This window comes from Malania oleifera, chromosome 5 (genome assembly GCF_029873635.1).
Source record: "Malania oleifera isolate guangnan ecotype guangnan chromosome 5, ASM2987363v1, whole genome shotgun sequence".
In the NCBI taxonomy this organism is placed as follows: Eukaryota; Viridiplantae; Streptophyta; class Magnoliopsida; order Santalales; family Ximeniaceae; genus Malania; species Malania oleifera.
This window is the reverse complement of record NC_080421.1, coordinates 3,121,015-3,137,785: the sequence shown is the minus strand read 5'-3', so window position 1 is coordinate 3,137,785 and position 16,771 is coordinate 3,121,015. Positions and strand designations below refer to the sequence as shown.

At 38.1% G+C, this 16,771-nt stretch overlaps 1 protein-coding gene across 7 annotated transcripts; it reads left to right on the top strand.

Moving 5' to 3' along the window:
* Positions 1-258: 258 nt before the first annotated feature.
* LOC131156618 (uncharacterized) lies at positions 259-16,002 on the top strand. Of its 7 annotated transcripts, none has more exons than XM_058110439.1 (13): positions 259-683; positions 816-900; positions 11,042-11,148; positions 11,568-11,636; positions 11,726-11,780; positions 12,104-12,151; positions 12,285-12,442; positions 13,233-13,471; positions 13,658-13,748; positions 14,890-15,018; positions 15,124-15,277; positions 15,464-15,558; positions 15,654-16,002. In XM_058110439.1, exons 1-13 carry the CDS (start codon positions 471-473, stop codon positions 15,837-15,839), a joined length of 1,629 nt encoding a protein of 542 aa, XP_057966422.1. In that variant the 5' UTR covers positions 259-470; the 3' UTR covers positions 15,840-16,002. The 7 variants fall into 7 exon arrangements, with proteins under 7 accessions (XP_057966422.1, XP_057966421.1, XP_057966424.1 ...); XM_058110438.1 differs by having other exon boundaries at positions 13,200-13,471; XM_058110445.1 differs by having other exon boundaries at positions 620-683; positions 11,035-11,148; positions 13,200-13,471.
* The last annotated feature ends 769 nt before the right edge of the window (positions 16,003-16,771 follow it).

Genomic DNA, 16,771 nt, shown 5'->3' with positions numbered 1-16,771 from the left:
AGTTCAGATAATTTACGAGTAAACTCGATTTATTTGTACCCCTACTTGCAAGCAATTAAGGTGGAATTTGAAATTTCAATATCCCTAAATTAAAAATGTATAATTTAATTTAATATTATTTAAAAATAAAAATTTTAATATTTAAATTTTGATTCGCGTAAATTTAAAGACAAATTTATATTATATTTTATCTAATCTATATACATTTAAGTTTGATATATTAATTTAATACTGCAAAATGCAAGGTTGTTCACTTTTTTTTTTCTCTGTTTTGTTTTTTTAATAATACTGAATGAAAAGAGAAAGGTGTGTCAAGAAAAATCTGCAACGCATGGTCACGAGGGCGGTGGATTCTAATTCTAGCACGGCAGCACAGTTGCGGCCATTTCCATTTCCATCTCTCTCTCTCTCTCTCTCTCTCTCTCTCTCTGCATCCCTGCTTTGTGTGTGTGTCTGTGTGAGAGAGAGAGATGTTGGGATATGGGAGTGCAAGTGCAAGGCCTTGCTTCCCCTCAGGCAGATACACGCGCAGTGGCGGGTTTTGTTGCAGAGCAAATGCTTCTTTGCCCAGCAGTGGCGATGGACATTCACGCTCGCAACAGAAGAATAACAACAAGAAGAAGATAGTGATCGTCGGTTCCGGCTGGGCCGCCCTGGGCGCTGCTCACCACCTCTCCAAGCAGGTATTCTCTTCCACCTCCCTCGCTGGCTAGAAGTATATCCATGCTAACCCGCGTTAATTCTGTTTTAGTTTATGAAACTGTTTTCTTTGTTTTCAAAAAGGTGGAATATGTGATTTGGGGATCTTGTTTTAGGGCTTTGATATCACCCTCCTTCAAGAAGCTAATGATTCTGGACTGAACAGCACGTTCGGTAGTCCTGATGATATCGGTATCCGCGGTAATTAATTTTTTTGTTGGGAGGTAAATTACGCAGTTTGTGAATAAAATTTTGCATGATTGCATTCTAGGACACGCCGACACTTCTGAATGCCTGAAGTGTCAGTGTCCAACATGTATTGGATACAGATACCTGCCTGACACTCCCCGACGCGTATGTTGGAATTGGATGAGGAATGAAGAAGATAAGCCATAATTCTGTTGAGAAAAAATGGCATGAAACAAGGAGATTGTGAGAGTTTGAATATATTCAAATATGCTGCAAAAACTTAATTACAGAGGAACCCAGGAGGGTTATTTATACAGGCCAAGAAAGAATAAATTAATCTGGCTAAAAAAAATTACTGGCGGTGGCTAATAAAGAAGATAAGAGAGATCAAAACAAATCCCTATACAAGTTGTTTAACAGAAGCATAGAGTAAATCAAGGAGGGTGGGGTGTGGGCATTGTCTTTCCAAAAATGGCAGTTATGTTTCCAAGGAGCTGCACTGATTGTGCCGTTGGTTGAGGATTATGGGGCGGATTATCTGCTGACTCACCTCTCAATTTCCTTGAATCTTGAGATTCCCCCTCAAGGTGGACACACAGTCACAGATTAAGTGTGTTCATCTTGGACAGTAGAAAATGGAATGTAGCAGTAGGTAGAGCCTTTGTCAGGATATTTGCAATCTGTAACTTTGAACTCACATGTACTGGTGTAATGGTTTCAGCAAGCACTTTCTCTCTAATAAAATGACAGTCCAGCTCAATGTGCTTTGTTCTTTCATGGAACATTGGATTTTTGGTGAGATGTAGAGCTGTCTGGTTATCACAATATAGGCGGGCAGGTCTGGATGACTTGTGTTAAAATCTTGCAGTAGGTTCATCAGCCATACAATCTCACAGCTGGTGTTGGCCAATGCACGGTATTCAGCTTCGGCAGAGGACCTAGATATGGTGGTTTGCTTCTTTGATTTCCAGCTAATCAAAGAATCTCCTAAGAAGATGCAAAAACCAGTGGTAGATCTTTGGGTCTCAGGGCAAGCAGCCCAATCAGACTCGCTAAACGCCCTGCGAAGTGGTTCAGACTTGGAAGAATATATGAGACCTTGGCCTATGGATCCTTTGAGATATCTCAAGACCCGATGTGCAGTTTGCTGATGGATCTGTGAAGATCGATCCATAAATTGACTCAAGATGTTACCAGAATATGTGATATCCGGTCTTGTAATGGGCAAATAAATCAACCTTCCAACCAACCTCCTATAACCTGTAATGTCAATAAGAGGATCTGCTGTCAAATGAGAAAGTTTATGATTCAGTTCCATTGGTGTGCCGAAAGGCTTGCATCTGAGCATACCAGCATCCTCTAAAATCTCAAGAGTGTACTTCCTTTGATTCAAAGGAATTCCTTTTTCTGATCTTGCTATTTCTAAGCCAAGGAAATACTTTAGATTCCCAAGATATTTGATCTTAAATTGACTGTGCAGATATGTCTTGACGGAGTCAATTGTTTTGAGATCATTGCTTCCAATGAGAATGTCATCAACATACACTAATAATGCAATAAACTAGCCATTGTGAATATTTGTAAACAAAGAGTAATCTGACCTGGATTGTTGGAAACCAATGGCAATGAGAGATGCGTAAAATTTTGAGTGCCATTGCCTTGAGGCTTGCTTAAGGCCATAAAGGGATTTGTGCAACCTACAAACTAAATTTTGATTTGTAACCGACTCCCCCTTAGGCTGAAATCCCGGAGGTAAATCCATGTAGATCTCCTCTTCTAGATCCCCTGGAGAAAGGCATTGTGAACATCCAAGTGGTTCAAATGCCAATTATGAAGTGCTGCCAAAGCAAGGAAGACGCAAACAGTAGTAAGCTTTGCAACCGGACTAAAGGTTTCATGGAAGTCGAATCCCTCTCTTTGAGTGTAGCCCTTGGCTACCAACCAGGCCTTGTGCCTTTCTATAGAACCATCAGAGTGCAATTTGGTCTTGTAGACATATTCTACAGCCGATTGCTTTCTTTCCTTTTGGAAGAGTAGTGACTGTCCAAGTGTTGTTGGCCTCCAAGGCATTTAACTTATCTGCCATGGCTTTGATCCAACGCTCAGGAAAAACAGCCTCTGCATAGGTGGTGGGGTCTTGGGCAGAGGAGAGGGAGAGTGTATAAGCCTTGTGAGAAGGAGAGAAATGAGTGTAGGAGAGGTAATGCTCAAGTGGATGAGCAGTGGAGTGATGAGGTGATGGTGAAGATGCTGAGTTGCAGTGATAATCAAGGAGGTATTTAGGTGGGTTTTTGACCCTATCTGATCTTCTTAGGGGTGGAGGGGATGGTGAATTTTGTGGTAAAGGAGAAAGTGAGGGTAAGGTGGTGGCTGGCAAAGTGGTTGAAGGAATAGGATCAGAAGGAGGGGAAGAAGGGTCAGTTGGAGAGGCAAGATCAGGGGAATGAGGTGAGAGTGGATCTTTGTCATTGAAAGAAGGAAAGGGAGATGAGGGAAGGGGATTTTGGAAGTCTACATCTGAAGGGAGTGGAGGTAGAATGGAGTCTGGAGATGGAGCAGATGTAGAATTGTAGTGATGATGCTGGAAAGGAAAATGAGTTTCATGGAAAACGATGTCTCTTGAGATGCTATACTTGTGACTGTCCAGATCATAAACCTTGTACCCCTTAACCCCTGGTGGATATCCTATGAACACACACCTCCTAGCTCTTGGATCTAGCTTGGTTCGGTTGTGTTTGAGAGTGGAGACAAAACATAAGCAACCAAAGACTCTTAAATGCGAATATGAAGGATGAGCTGAAAATCAAATGAACTGCTGTTAGAACAGCATCTCCCCAAAACTTGGTTGGGAGAGAGGCTTGGAGCAGCAAAGCCCGAGTGGTGGAAAGGAGGTGCTGATGCTTCCTTTCAACTACCCCATTTTGCTGAGGGGTATGAATGCATGTCTTTTGATGAAGGATTCCATGTTTATTATAGACTTCTTGCATCAAAAATTCTGTTCCATTGTCAGATCTGACTTGTTTGACCTTGAGATTGTATTGAGTTTGTGTCATTTGGATGAAGAACTGCAAGAGGCTTCAAGTTTCAGATTTAAACGTCATCAAAAAAATCCATGTCATTTGGCTATAGTCATCTACTATAGTGAGAAAATATTGATGTCCTTGAGGTGTGGCTTGTGAATATGGTCCCCAAATGTCACAGTGGATTAACTCAAAAGGAGAAGAAGTGGAAGAAACACTACGAGGAAAGGGATTTCTTTTCTGTTTTGCAAAATGACAGACATTACATTGATTGAAATCAATACATTTTACATCTGAGGCATGAGAAGAAATCAAATTTAACCTCTGATTTGATTTATGCCCTAGTCTAAAATGTCATAAATGAAAATCTTCACTTGCTGAAACTTGTTGGATGCAAAATAAATGGCTGGGATCAGAATTAGTCGCTGCTGGACTTTGATTGACAAAAGGACTTCCTAGTGAATTGGAATCAGGATGTAGAGTCCCTCTCGTACTCTAGCAACTCCAATCATTGTCCATGTAGCTAGGTCCCGAATGAGACACTATTTTTGAGAGAAAATAAGACACAGAGAAGAGTTTTGAGTTAATTTTCTGACTGAGAAGATTAAAAGTAAAAGATGGTATACACAGTACTCCATGGAGGGTTAAGGTGTTACTGATCTGGACAGTGCCTATGCGAGTGACTTGTGCTTTTTCTCCATTTGGCATTTGTACATAAGCTTGAGAAGTGGAAGTGATGGAAAAGAGGAGAGTGGTGGAGCAGACCATGTGATCTGTGGCTCCAGTATCCTCTATCCATGTGATGTGTTTTGGTGTAACAAGTGAGGTCAGACTTATCTTTCTTCTTGGTCTGATTGTGAGATGCTGCCAAAGCACAAGATTCTGCAGCAGGAAGAATTGCAACCCGCGCCTGCCTCTGTCCCTCCTCTTGTAGTACAACCGAGAAGGCCTTGTCAAGTCAGGGCATGGGGCTCATAATGATGATTTGACCTCGAATGCCATCATATGTCTCATTTAAGCCCATAAGGAACTTAAAGACATAGTCCGTTTGCTGCCTCTCTCCAACAGAACCAAGTGCATTACAAGTGCATAAACCACATGAGCAGTTTGGTGATGGTCGATAGTTGTGTATCTCTTCCCATACTGCATTCAATTGAGTGAAATATTCATTTACAAATTGAGTTCCTTGTATGATGGTCCCAAGTTGTTGCTGAAGTTGATAAATGCGAGCATTGTCAGGTTGTGCAAACCTGTCTTTGAGTTTGTCCCATACTTTCTTGGCATCACCTATGAAGCAAACATTTGATGATATCTCCGGGGAGATGGAATGAAGGATCCAAGAGAGGATGATATTATTACATCTGACCCATGGTCCATAAAGATTGCTGGTTCCAGCAGTAGTGGTGATGCTTCCATCAAGGAAGCCTAATTTATTCTTGACAGAGAGAGCAAGAGTGAAGGATCGGCTCCATGATAGGTAGTTGGGGCCAGATAGAGGTGGAGTAATGACAACAGTATTAATGCCATCAGAATGGTGAAGGAAATATGGGCTGTTGGGGTCTTCGGATGGTGAGAGATTTCTGGCAAAAGGATTAACGATACTTTCATCTGTAGACATGATGAAACTTGAATGAGAGTTGACAGCAGCAGAAGGAAATCAGAATGAGGAAGGTGAGCAAAAGAAAAGGTCAAAGATCCTGCTCTGATTCCATGTTAGAATTGGATGAGGAATAAAGAAGATTAGCCATAATTATTTTGAGAAAAAGATGGCATGAAACAAGGAGATTATGAGAGTTTAAATATATTCAAATATGCTGTAAAAACTTAATTACAGAGGAACCCAGGAGGGTTATTTATACAGGCCAAAAAAGAATAAATTAATCTAGCTAAAAAAAAATACTGGCAGTGGCTAATAAAGAAGATAAGAGAGATCAACACAAATCCCTATACAAGTTGTCTAACAGAAGCATAGAGTAAATCAAGGAGGGTGGGGTGTGGGCACTGTCTTTCCAAAAATGGCAGTTATGTTTCCAAGGAGCTGCACTGATTGTGTCGTTGGTTGAGGATTATGAGGCGGATTATCTGCTGACTCACCTCTCAATTTCCATGAATCTTGAGAGCGTATTCAACACATGTCGGAATTAATTAACTTATTTTTATTTTTGGACATGACTAAAACACTCTCCAGCACCCGACTAGGACATCTCCACCTCCAGGACAGTTCTTGTACTGAAAAGTCTGAAATGCTGTATTTGGTTGCACTCTTTAATTCTTTTAATAAAACCCCATAAAACAATTGAGGAGAAGTTGAAAGACTGAGAGTCTAGAGATTCTTTGACATTTGAGTGGTTAGGATTTGAAGCACTAGTGCCTGTGTGCCAGCCTTGTAGAGCACTGCTGGACCTCCCGACTCCTAGAACCCCACCCCTCTCCAAAAAAATAAAAATAGAATAGAATAAAACTATTGTTCGTTTGCTGCTCTCTGTCTTTTTTTAAAAAAAATTTATTGATAAGATATGCCCATTGCCTCCATTTTATATATATTGTTGGACCAATACTCTGCAATATGAAATTACATATCCCTATATGTATACTTTTACATCAATTAATTAGCATATCCCAAAAGTGTCGTATCCTCAATTTTTCGAAATTGTCATATCGCTTTGTCGTTATCATGTCGTATCCGTATCTCGTGTTGATATCAGTGCTTCCAAGATTACATTTCAATCTCCGAAGTTTTAATTTTGTCATTTTACTTTTTGAACTTAAATTTGCAATCTGTCCTTCACATGGTAAAACTGGCTAATTGGCATTAACCCACTTGAAAAACTTGTAATCACAATCTTATAAATTACTTTTTATTCATCTAAGTTACAAAATGGTTATAAGTTAAAATCTAGATCAAGAATGTAGAAGCCGCTCTTAGATGGTAGAAGCGATGCTAAGGCAGATGTGTTGGGAAGTTTACTTCTCCACCCAAGTAATTCTATGGATAATATCACAAGAACAACCAATAACAGTAGAAGTAGCTAAAGCAAATCAAATGATCAATAAACTAAGAACACCAATATTTATGTTGAAACCTTTCCAAGAATGTGGAAAACCACGGGGCATTTACCTAGAATCTACTGATTCCAACAATTACACCCTCAATGGACAATAACACAAGAACATCCCTCTACACGAAATACACTAACTTTGTGCTTAGGAGTGTAGATTTTGGGACTTGGATTTGGATTTATATGGATTTTGACAAAACGTAGAATAAAGTTGTATTGAGTTTCTTCCAAATCTATAGAAATCCAAATCCAAACTTCGAAATTCATGCTCCCAAACACTACCTTAAGTAGCTTTAAACTTACAAATGTGATGGACTATCTCCCAATGGAAGAAATCCTAACTTTATAATGGTTCCAAAAATGCCGTTGTAGATAAGAAGAATGGAAAAGAATAAATCCTTGTGTCTTGAACGCCAACACAATCTGAAGAAGGCAAAACCCCTCTTGTTGCCTCTAACTCTCGTCTCAATTAACTTGTGTATAGGCTCCTACTTAAATCTTTCCTTGTGAAAGGGATCAAGCCCAACCCCCTTTGGTATGGTGTGTGCCATTCTTCATGGGGTTTGCCCAAAACACCAGCTAACTAGTAAGCCTTACACAATGGCGGGGAGAAGAGCTTTTAGTTTTGGAGGTGTTATGACTTTTTAATCGCTTAGGGGGCGATAAGATAATCTAAATGGTTTTAGTAATGTGTTTTTCAAGTAGGCTAACATTTGTTGAAAGTGTTTCAACACGTGATAAGTCATTAATCATATAAAACTTGGTCCGACCCCCTCCCCAAATATTGAAATGTTGTCTTGGGCAGTAAATCAATAAAAAATATATTATTTCAATTATTTTTTTCTATATCACCTCGAGTTTCTTAGCAACCAAACAAGGTAGGGATTTTGGAAACTTTAGTTGCTCTCATTTGGAGGGGTCACCCTAGTAATGACTTGGATTTGATCCTTTCTCGGAAAGGTATTGGTTGGAGATTGAAGTCTTGGATTAAGTGGTTGACAAAGGGGGATTTTAACTCCAAGTTGTTCCTTAGGGTGGCTAATTGGAGGCGGGAAAACCTTATCAAAGAATTGCAAATTGACTCGGGAGTTGTGGTGTGTAATTCCAATAGTATTAGGATGGATATTGCAGACTTCTATAGGAGTTTGTATATTGAGAGTCACAAACACATGTTGATTATAGAGGGCTTTGATTGGTATCTTATCAACATGGACCTTGCTGTTTGGTTTTTTGGGGGGGGGGGGTGGGGGGGGGGGGGATGATAACTGATAAGACTCTTGACCTTGGTGGCTTTATGGAGGTGATTTAGGAGGATCTTAAGGATTTTTTTTACAAGTTTCATCGAAATGGGGTGGTGGGGAAGAGTGTTGACTCTACTGTTATTGCCCTTCTTCCTAAGAATGTTCGATGAAAGTGAGAAATTTTAGGCTGATCTATTTACTAGCCTTTACAAAATCCTAGCTAAGGTTTTGTCTAGGAGGCTGTGAGAGGTGTTAGGGTTAAAGTTTCATTGGAGCAGTCTTCTTTCATCAAGGATAGAGAGATTTTAGATGTTGTTTTGGTGGCTAATGAAGTGGAGGATGTGAGGTGGAGTGGAGGAAGGGTGTTTTATTTGCACTAGTGTTTTTTGGACAAGCTTGTGTGATATGGTGAGTTGGGGATTTTTTGGACAATGTGATGACTAAGAAGTGTTTGGAGGGGATGTACTAATGGGTGCTTATCCTTGGTAACTATGTATATCATTACAAATGGTGGTTTAGGGCTTTTGGTGAGGTTGAGACAGAGGGATCCCTTATCCCCTTTTCTTTTCTCTCTAGTTGTTGAAGTGCTGAGTCTTTGAGACTAGCTTACGGCCTTGATGTGACTCAAGGACTTGAGGTTGGCAAGGAGGAGGTTGTGGTTTTGTTAGATCGCCATTTAACTTGAAAGATTAAGCTGTTAGGTTGTGGGCCGAGTTGCCAACACTTTATATCAAGCCTTAACAATTTGCTAATAATACCCTTCTCTTTCTTGAGGACATTGTTGTGAAATTCTGAAAGGTTTTAACCCTACCCTGATTAGTATTTTTAAGAAAACAGAATTAATGATCAACATGTCTAAGAGCGGGGTTGCGGGTTTGAATTTTGATGGGGGTGAAATTGAGGTTTTCATTGATGTAGCTGATTGTACTAAGCTAGACCCAATGGCTTAAGCTTTTAGCTAACCCCACCAAGTTGGACTTAAGGCTTGATTTGTTGTTGTTGTTGTACTATTCTAGATTGTCCTCTTACTTATGGGTCTCCCTTTAGGTGGAAATGCTAATTCTTCTACCTTTTGCCTTTTTGAGGTCGGGTGGTGGAGAGAGTGGAAAGCAGATTGGAAGGTTAGAAGGTGGCGTAGTTATCTTTAAGGGGCTGTGTTACTGTCATTAGCGTTGTTCTCTTGAATCTCTTTAATATCCCTATTTATTTTCTCTCCTTTTTTAGAATTCCAGCAAGGGCAGTTGCTGCCTTGGATAGGGTTATGAGACTTTCTGTGGTTGTGTATAGGGGAAGAGAAGAGAGATCATTGTGTTAGTTGGGAGAAGATTAGAAGACCTTAGTCTGAAGGGGATTTAGGTGAAGGAAATTTGTTGTCTATAAACATCTTGCTAGTTGGGAGCTGGTTGTGGAGGTTCCCTTGGAAGTTGATTCCTTATGACACAAGATTATTAAAAGTAAGTATTAGTTGGTATACTAGAGGGAGTGGCAATGTTTCTCAAGCATGTCCTTGGACGTTTATTTCTCAAGCTGCTCAACTTCTTTTATCTCTTTACTTGTTTTCGAGTTGGGAATGGAAATCTTATTCGGTTTTGGGAGGATGTTTGGGTGGGTGAGATTTTGTTGGAGTCTTTGCTCCTTTATCTTTCTCAATTGCCTTCCATGCATAATGCACCGATTAATGCTTTTCATTCTTTTGAGAGGGGGGGGGGGGGATTTCTCTTGAGATGTTCTTTTTTTCATAAATCTCAATAAGAGAGAGGTTGATGATTTGACTATTTTGGTGAGTGCTGGAATCCTTTATTCATCAAATGGGGAGTGATTTGAGGTTATAGAAGGCTAAGGTTCGTCTTGGAATCAGGGTTTTTATGTGGACTATGGTTCTTAATAGGCTTAAAACCCTTGATTTGTTGCAGGTGAGGAGGCCTTACAAGACTATCAGTCCCAATATTTGTATTAGGTGTTTGGAGGCGAATGAATGACCACTTGTTTCTTTATTGTCATGTGGCTAAGCTGCTTTGGGTTTATCTAGTTTTGATTTTTGAGGAAACTTTGGTGATGCCAAAGACTGTTGAATTGTTGATGCTTTTTCATTGGTGCAATACACAGGTTTGGGAGCAGTAAGAAAGTAATAGCCCTATGGAGATGTGCAGATTTTGCTCTATTTTGGACTCTGTGGATTGAAAGGAATGCAAGAATATTTAATGACAACAAATTCTTTACTTGTCGTTGGGGTAGAGTTATTTTTATGGCTTCTTTTCAGGCTCATTCTTGGTTTTTTTTTCCAAGGAATAACTATATTAGATCTTCAGCAGTATTGGAAAGGGCCTCTCGCATTGTTTTTATTTTTTTATTTATTTTTACGAGGATTACTTATCCTCCACTTTCTGAATTTCTTTCTTTTCTATTAATGAACTTCTTTTTCTATAAAAAAAGTATGAATTATGCAATATTGAATATTCATAGTCATGAAGATGCGTCTCTATAGAAAAATCAGAACGACTACAACAAGATTTCATTTGTTCAACCCAAAAAATGGTTTGAAAATTTTGCAGACAGGTATTGGTTTAAAAGAAAGATGAAGGGATGTTGTTAGCAGGCTATATTGGAGGCCTGGCATTGCGATAGGAAGCAGAAAAGCTGATTTGGGAGCTATTCTTAACTATTTTTTTCTACTGCTTCCTTAATTTTAAGTTTTAAATATGCTTGTATTTATCATATTCTTTATTCATTTTTTTATTAATTTTTTTCTTTCGATTCAACTTGAACCATTTTATATTTGTTTTTTTTTTTTTTTTTTTTGGAAGGTAACTTAAATTATCTATTCAGCATCCAGGTTTCTGGTATTCTTATCATAATATATTTAGCCTCATCGATGAGCTTGATATCAAGCCATTCACAAGTTGGACAAGTTCTGCCCAATATTCTAGAGAGGGATTAGAGGTAATTTACTTCAAGTCTGCTGTCTGAATTTGCCAGATATGTGCCTATATCCAACCCAATTCACCAATATTTGGTATTGCAACATTTTTGAAAAGCATTCCAATTCCATTTTGCAGTTGAACGCATTCCATGAAACAAAATTTTTGAATGTGATACATTTATTCACAATCATGTCAAATGCTCAAACAGTGGGATATTTCAGATTACTTGTGAAATGATTTATGTGGCATATGACTCAAATAACTAACTCTTTCTTAATAACTGAAATAAGGAAAACTATTTATTTGAGTTAAAAGCCACATAACTCATTTTATTCATCATTCCGAATACCCTAGATATTAGTTTTTTAACAAACTACAAGGCCATTTAGCTCATGTAACATGCTTTGAAATATCTTAAGAACCAGGACTATTCTGCAGGTTGAATTTCCAATATTTCAAGATCTACCTCAATTGCCTGCTCCATTAGGTGCCTTCTTCTATACTCAAGTATGCATTTCAGCTCATCTGTTTATCTCATTTCTTCATACACAATAGCAGTTTATTAACTCCTTCCAAAATCAATCATATTCGTACAGTTCATTCGGCTCCCATTGGCGGATCGGTTGACATCACTTCCTATAATGGCTGCAGGTATGGTTTCCTGTTATATCTGAATGTAGAAATTAAATAAGGCTTAAAAAAAAAAAAAAACATACTATGGGGTTCTGTAGGATTAACACAGTGCATGCCTCACTGAGCCACTTGTACCTAGTTGTCTCTATCATAAAATTTCATAGTAATGATGGAAAGAAATGATTGGCAACATTTTATTTTTGAAATCCCATCATGTGTTAGGAAACAGAAATACATGGCTATGTATATAATCTTGTTGCTAGTTGTGTAAAATTTGTTAAAACATAGTAGTTTTGCACTGTATGTAATTGGTCCTCTCATCTGCACCCTTCTGTTTGCAGTAATTGACTTTGACAACACAGACACCGCCTGGAGAAAATATGATTCGAGTAAGGACATTAGTGAGTTTTAGTCAGATTCAGGGAATTCCAGCATTAAATGATTAGTGGATTGTACTTTTAATGAATTGAGATTTGAGAGATGAATAGTTAAAGTGCCTCATTTAGAGATTTCCATTGCCAGTTACTGCAAGGGAGCTTTTTAAACAGTTTGGCTGCTCAAAAAGGATTTATCAGGATATTTTTGCTCCACTTCTTCAAGTTGGTTTGTTTGCTCCAGCCGAACAATGTAGTGCAGCTGCAACTCTTGGAATGCTATATTATTACATTCTTGCTCACCAGGTGCGAGGGGTTGACTAATGTTCTAGAATAAAGAGAATTTTTTGACAAATATCTTTAGCCCTTTTGATAAGGTTGTCTCACAGAGATAAACTGTAGCTAAGGACTGTAAGTGTAACATTGCCAACAGTCTAGATTAAAAAATTCTTGAATTTGAATGATAATAGCTAAAAATCCATTATTAAATCATCCAATGGTCCCCAACAAAAAATAATTTTACAAATTCATTATGATGTTATTAAAATGACTAGGTGTCTGCAACCATTTCATAAAGTTTAAAATTGTAAAACAATGAACCCATCAGTCAATCAGTATATTAAAAAAAATAATGTCATCATTTGAATTCTTTTGCATCTCTCATCAACTTAGTTGAAAGAGTCTGATTGAACACTCAGAGTCGGCACAACAGCCCCATTGGACCGCTAGAGGATCTATTAGGAGAGTTTGAAGTGTGTTTCTGAGACTTTGTCAGATTATTGATAGTACTGGTGTTTAGTATCTGAAAATTAGATTAGTCTGCAGCTGCCTATTGGTTCTTTGCAAGCACTTTGTAACAGAGCTCTAAGAAAAGATTTTAGCTATGAGACCTCTTTATGTTGAGAAGACAAATTCTGGGAAGCAGACCCAACCCAACCGTAAACCTTTAAGGGGTGTTTTTATCTTTATCTGCAACATAATTTGGAAATGTCTTATGGTTATTTAATTATATCAGTTTCTTTATTTTTATTTTTTAAAATTTATTTTGGTGTTCTTGATATAGATTTGTGGATTTTACTTTGGTCCATGGCTACAGAAGGATATCGATCTTGTATGGTGTCGGGGGATGGTTAGAGAAAAGATTTTCAAGCCATGGATGGAATCTATGAGAAATAGAGATTGTGAAATTCTGGATTGCCAAGGAGTGACAAACTTCTCTATGAATGAAGATACAGGATGCATTTCGGAAGTTGTTTGTGGTAAAGAGAGCTATAAGGCTGATGCAGTAATCTTGGCAATTGGAATCACTACACTTCAGGAGATCATTAAGAACAGGTGTATTCTACTGAAAAACTTATCTTACTGATGCAGTTTTGATTATTGGATATTTTTGTTGAGTCAGATTTTTGTCTTAGTTTTGCCAAGGTTTATTTATGAATTGGTTGATGGTACTCTTCATCAAACTGGACTTAGACTCACCTTCTCTATCACCCATGAATTAATCAGCCAAGTTTTGTGTAGTGCAGCACTACGTACGAGGGAGGAGTTCTTGAAAGTTCTGAATTTATCTGGCATTGATGTTCTGACTGTTAAACTCCAGCTAGACAGGAAGGTACACAAGGGATAGTCTTCCTTTACTCTTGCTGCATTTGATTCCCCAGAATTGGACATAAAATCAATAAACTTCAAAAAAAAAAAAAAAGGCCTGCTGACTGTAGAAATGGATAAAATAGTGTGCAAGCTTTCTTCTTCCTTGCTTACATATTCATATGCACGCCAGACATGGGTTTGGTGATATTGGAACATAACTGATGGTCGACACGTAAAAGGGCTTCCGATTCCCTTTTCTGATTGATTTAAGACCTATGTCCAGCAACTGTAATTTTCAATTCAAGACCCCCTAAACCTAATACATAGGAGGCTTTTTATAGGCTACAACACTTGGAGAATAATAAAAATAAATTTTAGAGACTTAAATAAACTAAAATACTAGTTTCTTAAATAATACCCTAAAATATTGAAGATATGATCCTAATAAAGATACCCCAATAAAAAAGCAAAAAAAAATAAGGGCATACTTGGGCCACAAGGCTTCCCACTTTGTGAGGGTAGGGTTGTCACATTGTACAAAATAAAATAAAAATTAGAAAAAGTAAAACAGCTCAGGCTTGATTAGCTGCATCACCAGTTCATGAAATATGAAACAAATTTCTAATAATATTATACAAAGAAAAATAATGAGGAGATCACTGAAGAAATTTAAATGAAGCAAGCATTTTACCATCTGTATGTTAAACCTGTTTTCTGTTTCAATTGTTATGGTAGCTACTTTGTCTGATTTATAAGGACAGGTAATGGGCCTGCCATTTTGTTCTTTGATAGATACATGGGCAACATATTGCTTCCAATTCACTGCATTGAAGTACTTTTTTAAAAAAATTTATATAACTGAACAATATGAAATAGTAAGGACTCCAAGGGGGAGTCACCCACAGGTGGAAAAGTAAAGTCCCTTTAGCCAGTAGATGTTTCTTGTGTATGATACAGGAAGAGAAAATTAACAACCTTCTCTTATACTGCAATCTGGTGAGAAGTTTCTGGTGTTTAATCTTCACCTTTTTGGGCATCAGTTGGTGTTGCGCCTATTGTTAAGTGTGCAAACAACAAATTATGAAAGTCCTTTCCAAATATCATTACATTCCTCTCTTATGATAATATATTAATTCTGTGTTATAATTTCCATGTATCACAAGGTCAACATTCCCAAAGCAAGCAATGTGTGCTCTGGATTTGATGATTCAAGTGGATGGACTTTCTTTGATTTGAATGCAATCCATGACGAGCATAAAAACAATCCAGTGACAGTCATACAAGCTGATTTTGTGAGTGTTGCATCCTTCTACATTCCCTAAAAGAGGGAACTTTAACAGAACTAACCTCAAAATTGTGAAACGATCTCTATTTCACATGGTATCTTTTTTGCCCAGTATCATGCCAATGAGTTGTTACTGCTGAAGGATGAGGTAATAGTTCCAAAAGTAATGTCTTACATGTCAAAGTGCATTAAGGATTTTGAGAATTCCACAGTTGTTGTCAAAGAAATCAGAAGATATCCAAAATCTTTGACTCACTTCTTTCCAGGTAACTTTTTAAAGGCCTTTTATGATGACTACAATGATTCACAATAATCTTAGCTGAGGGTTTCATCACAAATTAGTCTTAGCTGCGTTTCTTTGAGTTAAAAAGGAATTTTCAGAACTAGTTTTCCTATTCAGCTGTACATCCAACATATTTTGACCGTACTGATCTTTTGAATTCATGTTCAAGGTTCATACAAGCACATGATGCGTGGGTCCACATCTTTCCCAAACTTGTTCATGGCTGGAGATTGGATAACAAACAGACATGGTTCGTGGTCACAGGTCATAAAACTGATCTCTCTTTAATAGATGAATCCTCTGCTGATTTAATTTAATCAGGATAAACTGAAAGTGTGCATTTACTTGTTTCTTCACAGGAGAAATCCTATGTCACTGGACTTGAATCGGCCAACAGAGTCGTGGACTATCTTGAGGAAGGTACCTTCGCCAAAATAATACCTGTTCAAGAAGATGAACCTCATATCCAAACGCTTCGCAGCCTCAACAGAAACCTTAATGATATAAGAGCCCAGATTCCATTGTTTGATTATTTCCTCCAGTGAACCCATCATTGGTTTATATTCAGGACTGGAAATGTGTAAATTATTCTGTGTTTTTTGCTATGGCTGCATGTCACTTTGTAAGTTGTATAGTAGCAATATAGAAGAAACAGGTAATTGGTATCCATTGATTAAGAAATCGTGCATAGAACCACATTCCTATTGACAGATGGGGTTGGTAGTTGACGTTGGCTTTTGTTTATACTCCAGCTTGAGTCTTACCCCACAAGTGGTAGTGAAAGCAATGCTCTAAAGCCCCTTAATTATGCTTCAGGGTTTTCTGAATAATGATAGGACACTCTAGTTGTCCAATAGTCTGGACCTTTAGAATGTATAAAAATCAGATAGTCTCACTTGTCCATTTAATTTGTTTGATTGGCCAAATTTGTTCTATCCATTCAGGCCGTTTCCTGTACTTTGCCCTTCAGATGATGCAGAGGGTTGCTTATAAAATAATCCTAGGAGTAACAACTTCTTGCAGGGTAGATCATGATGGGCTTTTACTGCAGCAAGTGTTATAGCCATTCTCATGATGAGCTTGTTCGATTAAATAATGACCTCATAAACTTGTCCCAATGCTTTCAGGAGTTGCAATGATTTGATGGGTAGAAAGCAATTTAGCCATCAAATGGCTCAATAGTTTTAGGTGTTGCATTTGCTTATTGTGCTTCTCTCCGTCTCTCTCTAAAAAGCCCCCCCGCGCCGGGGGTGGGGAGGTGGGGGTGACAAAAAAAATTATTTGGAGCTGTCACACTCTCAAGGGAAGCTTCCTAGCTCTTTAGAAGAGGAATCTCTTTCAAAAGAACTCTGGAAGGTCTCATTCAAGCAGCATTCTCTCTGTAAAAATCATATTAGTGTTAGTGTGTAGGTTTGCTCAAATTGTTTCTTGTGGAAGGCTTGCGCTGAGTTTGGGAGCATGAATTTTGGACCTTAAA